This window comes from Erinaceus europaeus, chromosome 20, assembly GCF_950295315.1.
Source record: "Erinaceus europaeus chromosome 20, mEriEur2.1, whole genome shotgun sequence".
NCBI classification, from domain to species: Eukaryota; Metazoa; Chordata; class Mammalia; order Eulipotyphla; family Erinaceidae; genus Erinaceus; species Erinaceus europaeus.
In genome coordinates, this window is record NC_080181.1 from 56,956,683 (window position 1) to 56,969,814 (window position 13,132).

General features: G+C 44.2%; 1 protein-coding gene across 1 annotated transcript in view; it reads left to right on the forward strand.

Annotated features, from left to right (window-relative positions):
- The window catches only part of BLM (BLM RecQ like helicase), an 88,713-nt gene that overhangs the window by 61,167 nt on the left and 14,414 nt on the right, over positions 1-13,132 (forward strand). Inside the window, exons 17-18 of the mRNA XM_060179616.1 lie at positions 7,170-7,535; positions 8,104-8,296. Of these exons, the coding sequence (XP_060035599.1) occupies positions 7,170-7,535; positions 8,104-8,296 (559 nt within the window). The remainder of the gene's footprint in view (positions 1-7,169; positions 7,536-8,103; positions 8,297-13,132) is intronic.

A 13,132-nucleotide genomic window follows, 5' to 3' on the forward strand; every position in this document is an offset into this window, starting at 1 on the left:
AACTTCAGGGAAATAAGCCTGAATATGTAATAACAGGAACTCTACCTGAACAGCTTATGCTAGCCCCAGAAGGCTAAATATAAATGAGGAGTCTAGTGAAAGGTCATTTGTCTCTGGGAATAAAGATCATTTAGAAAATAGGCTGTAGGGGGTCGGGCGGTGGCGCAGTGGGTTAAGCGCACGTGGCGCAAAGCGCAGGGACCGGCATAAGGATCCCGGTTCGAGCCCCCGGCTCCCCACCTGCAGGGGAGTCGCTTCACGGGCGGTGAAGCAGGTCTGCAGGTGTGTCTGTCTTTCTCTCCCCTCTCTCTCTGTCTTCCCCTCCTCTCTCCATTTCTTTCTGTCCTATCCAACAACAAAGCAACGTCAACAATGGCAATAATAACCGCAGCGAGGCTGCAACAACTAGGGCAACAAAAAGGGGGAAAAATGGCCTCCAGGAGCGGTGGATTCATGGTGCAGGCACCGAGCCCAGCAGTAACCCTGGAGGAAAAAAAAAAAAAGAAAAAAAGAAAAAGAAAAGAAAATAGGCTGTGACTTAGAGGAGATTCCTGACTAGTATCTTTACAAAGACCTGACAAGGACCCATGCAAAGATCTGGGTTCAGACCCCCGACTCACCACCTGCAGGGTGGGGGAGAAGCTTCACAAGTGGTGAAGCAGATCTGAGGGTGTCTTATCTTTCTCTCTCTATCACTCCCTTCTCTCTCATTTCCTCTCTGTCCTGTCCAATAAAAATACCTACCAGGAGCAGTGGGTTCGTAGTGCTGGCACTGAGCTGCAGTGATAACCCTAGAAGGAGAAAAAGAAAAGATCTAAATAATAATAGAATAGTATGCCCCCCCCAAAAAAAAAAAAGAATGAGTAAGAGCTCATATATAAAAATTTTTTTTGATGATTGGGCCAGCAAGATAACTGACTTGGCTAGTGTGGTTGCATTGTATGGGCGTGACCCATCTTTAAGACTGGCCCCCAGGACTGGCGGCAGTTTAGGTGCTACAGAGTCCTTCTGCCTGTTCATTGATGAGACAAAGAGAGAACCAGGGCTCTGTGCTAGTATATGATTATCGGGGATTAAGCTAGGGACCTCATGCTTATCCACTGTGTCACCTTCCTAATCACTTTTTGTTTTGTTTTGTTTTGTTTTTGTTTTCTTTGCATCCAGGGTTATTGCTGGGGCTGCGCTAAGAATCCACTGCTCTTGGAGGCTATTTTTCCCATTTTGTTGCTTTTGTTTCACTTGTTGTAGTTGTTGTTTTTATTGTCATAGCTGTTGTTGTTGAATAGGACAGAGAGAAATCGAGAGAGGAGGAGAGAAAGATAGACACCTGCAGACCTGCTTCACTGCTTGCAAAGCAACCCCCTACAGGTGGGGAGCTGGGGACTTGAACCGGGATCCTTACGCCGACCCCTTGAGCTTTGTGCCGTGTGCACTTAACCCTGCTGCACTGCCGCCCAGCCCCCACCACTCATTTTCTAGCTGAAAAATTTGTCCTGGAACAGTGAAGCTCCAATGACAACAATAATTTTTTTTAATGATTAACTAGATTTAGTAAAAAGGTCAAAATATAAATCTAATATGACCTAAACAAACAAAAAAAAAAGATAGATGGTAGGAATAGAATGTCAGTTTTTGAGGGCCATGCAGTGGCACTACCAATTAAGTGCATACAGTACTAAGCACAAGGATCTGGGTTCAAACCCCTGCTCCCCTTCTGCAGGGGTTATGTTTCACAAGTGGTGAAGCAGGTCTGCAGATGTCTATCTTTCTCTCTGCCTCTCTGTCTCCCCTTCTCAATGTCTGTCTGGCCAGCAGGAGCAGTGGATTCGTAATGCCTACACCAAACCACAGCAATAACCCTGGAGGCAAAAAAAAAAAAAGAAGAATGTCAGTTCTTAAGAGAGAGAAAAATCTGACACTAGGGGCCAGGCAGTAAGCACACCAGGTTAAGTGAAGCGTAAGGACCTATGTAAGGATTCTGATTCAAGCCCCCCGGTTCCCCACCTGCAGGGGCGATGCTTCACAAGCGGTGAATCAGTTCTGCAGGTGTCTGTGTCTCTCCCCTCAGTTTCTCTCTGTCCTCTCCGACAACAATAGCAGCATCAACTACAACAATCAAAAAAATGGCCAAACAATAACCCTGTAGGCAAAACAAAAAAAAACTTGACACTGAAATTTTGGGCAATAGAAAACCAAGGGAATTCGACAAATGATACAAGAGAGGAATTAAGTGACGGCACACCCAGTAGAGTTCACATGTTACCATGCATAGAGACCTGGGTTCAAGCCCACACTTACTGCCTGCAAGGGTGTGGAAGTTCAGAGGAAAAATGTGACTCAAAAAGGCAGTCAAAATCTGGGACTTTCCTACCTTTTTCAAGGAGGGGAGGGGGAATAGAACATTCATGAGAGAACAAATAATGGGAAGATAAGTGGTCTGAGGACAATAGATGGAAGATAGGATAGGATTGTGTGTGAAAGAGAGAGAATGTCTGTTTAAGGGGTGTGGAGTGTAGGCAGACTTTTCATCTCTAGAGATGAGAGTCAGTCTTCCCTGGTAGCTTCTGGGAAGGGATTTATGGTACTTGAACTCCTTAGGAGCAGAGGATGAGGGTGGGAATGAATCTTTTTGGTAGCTAAGAATAAAGGAACTCAACTTTATTTTTCTACCATAGTTGGCTTGTTATCTTCACAACTCCACCACTCCTGGCAGTCTTATTTATTTATTTTATTATTCTTAAAAATATTTTTTTTATTTATTTATGAGAAACCTAGGAGGAGAGAGAAAGAACCAGACATGTGGCACATGTGCTGCCCGGCATCGAACTCAAGACCTCGTGCTTGAGAGTCCAAAGCTTTATCACTGTGCCGCCTCCCAGACCACTTGTGTGTTTTATTTTGTTTGCCTCCAGGGTTATTGCTGGAACTCAGTGCCTGTTCTGTGAATCCACTGCTTCTGGAGGCTATATTTGTTCCATTGTTGTTGTTATTGTTAGATAGGACAGAGAGGAATTGAGAGAAGAGGGGAAGACAGAGGGAAAGAGAAAGATAGAGATACGCAGACCTGCTTCACCACCTATGAAGCCACCCACCTGCAGGTAGGGAACCGGGGCTCAAACCCAGATCCTTGAGCCGGTCCTTGCGCTTTGCACTATGTGCACTTACCCCAGTGCACTACCAACCAGCCCCGCAGTCTTCTTCCTTCCTTTTCTTACTCTGATAGGTGATAGACCACTGCTTGCATAGCTTCCTCACCCCCTTCTTTTAGGCATTCTCATGTGGTGGCAAAGAGCTCAAACCCAGGTCCTTGCACATCATAAGTGTGCACTCCATCAGGTGAGCCACCTCTCCCCCAAATAATTGTTATGCTCCACCCTGAGCCCCTTGAGATAATCCAGAAGACTTAGAAAAGGAAAGGAAGAACAGAGACCAAAACCAAAATAGCATCTCCTTACTAGCCGCCAGGAGTGAGTGAGTGCGCTTCACATGCTGCTGAAAGACAGCGCCCTGGACCCTGGGTCCAGTGAGAACAATCCCATCTTCACAGCACTGTTGCAGGGCTGCTCAGCAGTGTGTGCCTTGGGGCGATAGTTATGGGCCCCAACCAGTGGGCAGAAAGAATAGGAGATGACAGTTTTCACTGATGACAGTCAAGAACCTAAACATTATTTTTCAGCAAGAAGAAAAGAAAGGTACTTGGAAATTACAGTGGAAGGCTGTACAGGAGACCCAAGGTCAAATATAAAGCAAGGAAAATTGCTACTGACTTTGAATAATTAATAAAATCTACCAAAAATACTTATTTGACTAGATGCAGTAAACATCCTCAGTAGGTTGCCTGAGTCATGCTCCAAACAGGGAAAGGAGCATGTTATAATACCAACCCTGCCGATGAACTGTAATAGCTACACTCAGCATTTAGACCTAGCACCTAGAGGACAGGACGTAAATGCTAATCTGGGTAGGAAAATAAAAGCAGGAAAGCCTAGGGGAGGTTTGGAATGCTGGTACACTCTTACATAGCTGGGAAGGAGAAGACCCAGGTGTTCTGTTCCAACTTGATAAACACAATCAGTGAGACAGTGCTACATGACTAGCGACATTCAACGGGAGTAGAGTGTTCTCCTTGGAGAATTAAACCTCATCTTTCATAGTGAGGCTTCAATATGTGAGAGTGGGAATTCTGACCATCAGAATGACAGCAGAAATTGGCTTCAGTGCATAGATCATCCCCAAAAGAGTAGAGGGCCAAGTAGCAGCTTCTAGAAGGGGGAGCGTCCATGGCTTTGTGTATGCGCAGCCCAGGCTCAAGCCCCTGGACCACGTGAGGAGCTCTGGTGCTGTGGTCTCTCTCTGTCTCTAGCTGGATGAAAAAGTGTGACTCAAAATGATGGCATCGTGCATGCATAAGGCTGGAGAAGGAATTGTGGGACAGAGACATTTAATTGCAAACTATGTGTTCTCCCCACATGCTTATCTAAGCCCAGTAGAAATAGTGTGTGTTGGGGGCGAGGGAGTAGTTGAGGTAGCTTAATGGTTATGCAAAGAGACTTTCATGCCTGAGGCTTCAAAGTCCCAAGTTCAATCCCCTGCACCACCTGTTTTATCTGCCATCTATTCATCTATTGTCCTACAGGCAGCTGAGCAGTGCTCTGGTGGGAGAAGAAGAAAAAGTGGAAACCAGAGCCGCTTCCCCCTGGCTCAGGCCTCTGGTGGGCTGGGTGGCGGGCGGCATCTGCTCTGCATACCCAGGGGCACAGTTCAGCAGGCTTTGTGGGCAGCAAAATTGACGTGGCATCTTCATGTCTGCCTATCTGCAAGGCCTCTGGCCCTAGGTTTCCTAACTCAACACTTTGCTGCCTCTTTCCTCCCTTACCACATCCTCCTTTTTTTAACATGTCGTGCACACTCTAACCCATACCTTCCATGGCAGTGCTAGGGATTGAACCTAGGACCATCAGTTCCTCAGGCATGGAAGGCGTTTTTGCATAATCGTTATGCTGTCTCCCCAGCCCTACCTCACGTTCTTAAAAATAACTTTGTGGGAGTCGGGCTGTAGCGCAGCGTGTTAAGCGCAGGTGGCGCTAAGCTCAGGGACCGGCGTCAGGATCCCGGTTCGAACCCCCGGCTCCCCACCGGCAGGCAGGTCCCTTCACAGGCGGTGAAGCAGGTCTGCAGGTGTCTGTCTTTCTCTCCCCTTCTCTGTCTTCCCCTCCTCTCTCCATTTCTCTCCGTCCTATCCAACAACAACGACATCAATAACAACTACAACAATAAAACAAGGGCAACAAAAGGGAATAAATAAATAAAAATTTAAAAAATTAACAAAAAATAAATAAATAAAAATAAATAACTTTGTGGGCGGGGGTAGATAACATAAATGATTATGCAAAAAGACTCTCATACCTGAGGCTTCGAAGTCCTTCGAAGTTCAATTCCCTGTACCACCATAAGCCAGAGCTGAGCAGTGTTCTGGTAAAAAATAAGAATAAAATAACTTTGGTTACCTTTACCCTATAGATACGTTCCATATACATGTTGTTTCTCCATTGCACCTCATTGCGTTTAGTTTTGTTACGATACAATTGGCTTATCAGTTCCAGGTATACAACTTAATGATTCAGTATTTCTATATAAGTTGCCACCTCAGCACGTCTGGCTAATATCCATCCCCATAGTTACAAAAACCATTTTGTGATGAGAACCTTTTAAAATCAGCTCTCTTGGAAACTTTCAGGTGTACAGTACAGTATTATTATTAACTGTAGCAGTACCATGTGCTCCATTATTACATCCCCAAGGAGTTTACAAGAATGTAATTATTTGGAACTCTTAAAATAGAGCTAAAGTTTTACAGAGTGGCTGTTAATTCTGGTTGTAATCAATGCCACAAGGCTTCTTAAATAGGTTGTTAAGAGTGAAATTGTGTTTACAATGAAGACGTTGGTAATTACAGTAGCTTGGTTATGAGCGGAAGGATCCAGCCAGTATGCTACACCCACTAGCAGAAGAAGTGCAGTCTCATGGGGGTTGTGCTTTTGTTTGGAGATTTGTATGGGCTTCATTCATGTGTGAGGGTGACAAGAAGTCCAGGCATAAGTGCTCTGACTATAAGTAGCAATTTCAGTATAGGGCCAGAGACATTATTTATAAAATTGATGGTCAGAATGTTTTCTGGCATTGAGAGATAGTTCACCTGGTACAACACACACTTTTACCATGTGTGAGGACCTGGGCTCCAGGGAAAGCTGCATGCATGATGGGACAGTGTTGCTGTAGTGTCACTGAGAGTAAAAGGAAAGAAAAGGTTCACTGGGAGCAGTGGAATCATGCCTGTGTAAGATCATGGCACCAAAAAAAAAAAAAAAAGGTACAGGAGTAATGCACCCATCTTACATGTTTGAGGGGCCACAGGTCACAAGTCCAGCAGTCCCCAACACAACCATACACCAGAGGTGAATATTCTCTAGTCTCTGTCTCTTTGTCTCTCTCTCTCTCTCTCTGTTTCTGTCCCTGTCCATGTCTCTCTCATTAAAATAAATATTTTAGAAACTGTTTCATTTTAGGAATTTTTAAAAATATTTATTTATTCCCTTTTGTTGCCCTTGTTTTATTGTTATAGTTATTATTGTTGTTGTTGGATTGATGTCATCATTGTTGGAAGACAGAGAGGGGGAGAGAAAGATAGACATCTGCAGACCTGCTTCACCACCTGTGAAGCTACTCCCCTGCAGGTGGGGAGCTGGAGGCTCCAACCAGAATCCTTCCATCGGTCCTGCACTTTGCGCCATGTGCACTTAACCCGCTGCCTGACTCCCTAAAAACTATTTCTAATTATGTCAGCAATGCTGTTATTCTAACCTAATAGTGATATGAAGCTATAGTAATTTACACAATACATTTGATTTCTTTGCTCTAATATAATTTTATAAGCTGAAAATACAGTATTTTAGCACAATAAGCTTGGACCAGAGAGGTGTTGCAGTGTCTAAAGTGTTGGAACATCAAGCATGAGGTCCTGAGTTCCATCTTTGTGGACACATATCCTAGAGTGATCCTGTGTTCTCTCTTCACCTTTTTCATCATTATTTGACAAAATTAAAAATAATAAACTTTATGTTGCCATTGTTTATAGTCAGTACATGTTATGATGAAAATGGGATTTTTAGAAATATTATTTTATAGTACTGGGCGACTATTTGTGGCTTGATCTTTTCTGTGGAATAGACACTTATTCCTCTTACCTACACCTATCCATATATGACTCTTTCAACCTCTTTTATGATTACAGTTTATTTATATTTACTAATCTAGCTTCTTGTGCCTTTGTACCAGGGAGTAAGAGTGCAAAAGTTCAGTCGGGAATATTTGGAAAGGGATCTACTTACTCACGACATAACGCAGAAAGACTTTTTAAAAAACTGGTACTCGACAACATTTTGGATGAAGACTTACACATCAATGCCAATGACCAAGCAATTGCCTATGTGATGCCTGGAAGTAAAGCTCAGGCTGTACTAAGTGGGCATTTAAAGGTATGGTATTTTATTAAACGTTTCCTTTGGGCGGGGTAGATAGCATAATGGTTATGCAAACAGACTCTCATGCCTGAGGCTTCAAAGTCCCAGGTTCAATCCCCTGTACCACTGTAAATCAGAGCTGATCAGTGCTCTGGTAAGAAAAAAAAAGTTTCCTTTATTTTATCTGAAATGAGTAGATAAACATATATTACCACAAATCTTTTCAAGTGCCTACTGGATACTGAATTTATATATACTATCCATCATGAACTTACAGTATTCCTCCTGATTTGGAAAGAGATCTTAAAATTGAACACAACAAATAATAATACTTGTTAGAATGAATTGAATAATGTCAGATCACTGGATTGGCAGGAATTTACATAAATAAACATTACTAAAAAGCTTTTTTGTGCCAGGCAGTGGAGACAAAAAGACAGTGGATACTCAAGCCCTGTCCCCAAGGCACTTAACTGTCTTCTTGGCATAACACAAATTGAAAAAGAAGTGTAATTAAATGCTAAATAATTGGATTCCAGTGTGCATGCACCCACTCCTATTGTTTTATTTCTCTGTCACAAAGGTAGATTTTATGGAAACAGAAAATTCCAGCAGTGTGAAAAAACAAAAGACTCTAGTTGCAAAGGTGTCTAAGAGGGAAGAAATTGTTAAGAAATGTCTTGGAGAACTCACGGAAGTCTGCAAGTCTCTGGGGAAAGTTTTTGGTGTCCACTATTTCAATATTTTTAATACTGCCACTCTCAAGAAGCTTGCAGGTAGGTGTGCGTGAGCCTTCTGTTATGTGTCATAAATGAACAGGCCAGAGGCCAATCTTGCTAAGAAGTCTCTCAAGTCCTTAAGTAGCATTTGCTGCTTTTTATTTTGGGCCAACATCGTAGTTTACTTGGATACTGCACTGCTTTGCCATGTGCTCGACCCAGCTTCGAGCCCCACCCCTGCCACATTGGAGATCTCTTCAATCTGTGGTCTCTTTCACCTTCTCTCTCTACGTCCCACGCACTGCTTCCCTCTCTATATATGTGTACACGCACACACATACATACACACACACGAGAAAGTCAACCTCAACAATGAAGCCTCAGCAGCTCGGCAGTGTGTGTGTGTGTGTGTGTGTGTGTGTGTGTGTGTGTGTGTGTGTGTGTGTGTGTGTGTGTGTGTGGCTGTTTTTTTTGTTTTTTGTTTTTGTTTTTGCTTGTTTATTCCACAGGTAGGTGATAAATAGTGAAAGGCGAGAGAAAGAGGACAGGGCATCATTCTGGCGTATGTGGTACCAGGGACTGAACTCAGGACCTTTCTTGGAAGTCCAGAACTCTGCACTGTGCCACTTCCCAGTGCACCTCTACTTTTGCCATTAGACACTCAGAGAAACAGCTGGTAGAGAGAGTATCAGACTTGCTACCTGAAGTTCCTGGTTCAGTCCCGAGCATTGCATTTGCCAGAGAGGTACTCTGATTTTTGTCTCATAGGTAATAAAGTAGTCTTTAAAAATTTAAATAAGTTGTCTCAGAGGTAGCAAAATGGATTTTAAAAAGTATTTTTTAATTTAAATAAAACTTCAGAGAAATGATTTAAACTTATTCTTTTTTTTTTTTTTTTTTTTTTAATTTTTTATTTAAGAAAGGATTAATTAACAAAACCATAGGGTAGGAGGGGTACAACTCCACACAATTCCCACCGCCCAATCTCCATATCCCACCCCTTTCCCCGATAGCTTTCCCATTCTCTATCCCTCTGGGAGCATGGACCCAGGGTCATTGAGGGTTGCAGAAGGTAGAAGGTCTGGCTTCTGTAATTGCTTCCTCGCTGAACATGGGCGTTGACTGGTCGGTCCATACTCCCAGTCTGCCTCTCTCTTTCCCTAGTAGGATGGGTCTCTGGGGAAGCTGAGCTCCAGGATTAAACTTATTCTTGAGATAAAAATATGTTCTTTAATATACACGCAAGTAGCTTATTAGAACATCTGGTGTAATTTTAATTTTATGCTTTCTCTTAATGCTGGGTGTCAGCATATGAATGACTGTCATCTATAACACCAGATGTCACTTAATGATGTCTGTGTCCTTTATTTGCCTGCCTTACAATATTTAACTGTGTAGATACAAATGGCTGGCGATGAGAAACTAGGTTCCTCACAAAAAGAAATTGCCTGTTCTTCCCTGAATATATTTCTATTAATTTATTTTGGGTAGAGACAGAAATTGAGAGGGGGATGTAGTAGGAAAGAGAGACCTGCAGTACTCCGCCACTCGTGAAGCTTCCCCCTACAGGTGGGGCCAGGGTCTTGAACCTGAGTCTTTGTGCACTATAATGTGTGCACTCCATGTATGCCACTGCCGGCCCCTCCCCCGTTCCCAGCCTGACTCCTCCCACCACAGGTTGGTGCAGTGTTTACAACACTATTATTTTATAGACTGCTAAGAAAAAATCCTGCTAATTGACAAATGGCATACTGCTTTCATTAAAAGATTTGTTTTTTATTTACTTGGATATAAAATGTTGGGATCAGGGAGATAACACAGCCGTGGCATGTTAGACATACAGGCCTGAGACCCCAGAGGTCACAGGTTCAATCCTCTGTACTACCTCATGCCACAACTGAGCCAGGCCCTGGTATGCTCTCTCATAATAATTAAGTCTTTTTTTAAATATACAATGTTATACATAGCTGTACGTGTATATTATCAGCCAAGTTGATTGAGATGAACTTCATTTTTTAAATTATTGGATAGAGACAGAAAATTGAGGAGGAAGTAGGGAGAGAAAAAGATACCTGCAGCACCACTTACTGCTTGCGAAGTTTCCCCCTACAGGCGGGGAAGGTGAAACTTCATTCAAAGCCTGACCTCCTGAATCATTGTTTACTCCTTGTCTTTGGTTTCCTTGTGCCGTTGTAATGTTAGTGAAACAGCCTTTTTAACAGTATTCTACCATTTTCCTTAGTATTTTAATCAGAACCTCTCTCACCCATTCCAATTTTTTTTTCTTTCTCTGTTTCTTTTTTTAATTGATTTAATAATAATCGACAAGACCATAGGATAAGAGAGGTACAATTCCACACAATTCTCACCACCAGAGTTCTGTATCCCACCCCCTCTGTTGAAAGCTTTCTTATTCTCTATCCCTCTGGGAGCATGGACCCAGAGTCATTATGGGGTGCAGAAGGTGGGAGTTCTGGCTTCTGAAGTTGCTTCTCCGTTGGACATGGATGTTGTCAGGTAGATCCACACCCCAAGCCTGTTTCTGTCTTTCCCTTGTGGGACAGGGCTCTGAAAAGGTGGGGTTCCAGGACACATGGGTGAGGTCTTCTGCCCAGGGTGTAGTCAGGTTGGTGTCATGGAAGCATCTACAACTTGGTGGCTGAAAAGCATTAAGACAAAGCAGAACAAATTGTTTAATAATCAGGAACCTAAAGGCAAGAATATAGCAGATGAGATTTGGGGTCTCCATTATAGGAAAAGCTAATAGGTCTATTTTAGGTGTATTCCCAGGGGCCTATGACTTTACTAATTTTTTCCTGAGCCAGACAGTTAATGTGCAGGTGGGCCAAAGGTATTGTCTGGGGAGATGGTGTCAGAGTTGGAAATAGGACTAGAAAGTTGGATCAGGGGAGGGAGTAGTTCCCAAAAATGGGAAAAGTATGTAAATACTGTTGACTATAAACCCCATCGATTTGATCGGAGGCCCATAGTCAACACAGGAGCCTGTGTAACCTCTGCATCCCTATAGGCCTGAGCTTGCATTCTGTGGTCACGGCTAGGAACAGTCTGGGCTGCACTCATTTCATGACCCATCTTCCTCAAGTGGCAGAGTATGTTAATGGCAGAGAAGGGGGCAGTTCCTACCATTGTTATTCCACAGTGAGGGCAAGATCCTGTAGGGGCCCACAAGAGGGTCCAATATGTTGTTCTGATGGAGATACCAGTGACGGTGGAAAGAGGGATCTATTAGAGGCCTAGGCCCATCATGTCTGTGTGGGAATCCCAGGATTCCCTGGCTAGGACCCTGCCTTTCTGATTTGATTTTTTTTTCCCTTGTGTTGCTCTTGTTATTGTAGTTATTGTTATTGTTGTTGTTATTGATGTCGTTGCTGTTAGGACAGAGAGAAATGGAGAGAGGAGGGGAAGACAGGGGGAGAGAAGGATAAACACCTGCAGACCTGCTTCACCGCCTGTGAAGCAACTCCCCTGCAGGTAGGGATCTGGGGGCTCGAACCGGGTTCCTTACGCCAGTCCTTGCGCTTTGTTGTACCACGTGCTCTTAACCCACTGCGCTACGCCCGACTCCCCCATTCTGATTTCTTAATGGTTAGAGAAGGATCGGGGGAGGCTGCCTGTCTTAGTGACTCACATTTCCTCCTGCTTCATCAGGGCCCTGGATTGTTGCTTATAAGAAACACTGAAGTTGTGGTCGTTTCCTCAAAAACAGATGTTTGCTTTCTTAACACCAAGCTTCCCTGCTTCTGAGCTTGTCAGTGCTGATGACAGTCTGGTCTTTTCTGCTTTTTTATTTATTTTGATTTTGATAGAACAGAGAGAAATGAAGAGAAGATGAGGGAATAGGAAGAGAGAAAGAGACACATGCAGCACAGCTTCTCTGCTCGTGAAGCTTCCTCCATGTAGGTAAGGACCACAGGCTTGAACTTGGGTCCTTGCACATGGTGATACGTGAGCTCAGCCAAGTGCACTGCCACCCAGCCCCTAGGATGGTCTTTCTGTAGACATGTCACACAGCATTTAAGCCCAGTGGGTGAGGAGCCAGCACCACAGCCCACCACTGGCAGCAGTGAAGCCGTGCCCAGGTGTTCATGGACAGACAGGCTACACAACTACCGCCTCCTCTCCACCCCCACAGGTAGGGGCCAGGGGCTTAAAACCTGAGTCCTCATACAGTGTGATGTGTGCGCTCAGCCAGGCACTTCACCGCCCAGCCCTGAACCTACCCTTTGCTGGGGGCCTGCCAGTGACATACTCATCACACATTACCACGTACAAGGACCTGTGCAAGCCCCAGGTCCCCACCAGCAGGGAAAAGCTTCAGGAGCAGTGAAACAGGGCTGCAGCTGTCTGTCTTTTCCTCTCTAGCGCCCCTTTCCTCTCAAATATTCTCTGTTCTATCAAATTAGAAAATAATACTATAAAAAAAAATCCTTTGCTGAAGTCAAATACATAGAGATGATTCCCTTCCCGCGTAGCCTGTGCGTCAACAAATCCTGAGCCTTGGCCTCTGAAACTCATCTCTTGTCTCTCGGTCTCCAGCTTGCAGCATCCTCACCTGCTCCTGCAGTGCCTCTTCCCACTCTTGTCCCTCTAGTCCAGCTTCTGGACCGCAGCCACGTCGTCTGAAGTGACAGGCCTGGGAGCCTGCTGAGCCTCCTGGGGAGGCCCCTGACAGTGTCCTCGTCTTGGTCAGACATTTACTTCACCCCAAGTGCAGAAAGGGTTTGAGGGGGAGGGAGAGCTTCCCTCTAGACTTCCTCGTGTTCTCAGTCTGAGACCCTAGAGGCACCCTATAGGGTCAATGCTCAGCACCACTGCATGCCATGGCTCTCTTTCTCTCACAGTAAATTAATCTTATATAAAGAAAATAGGACT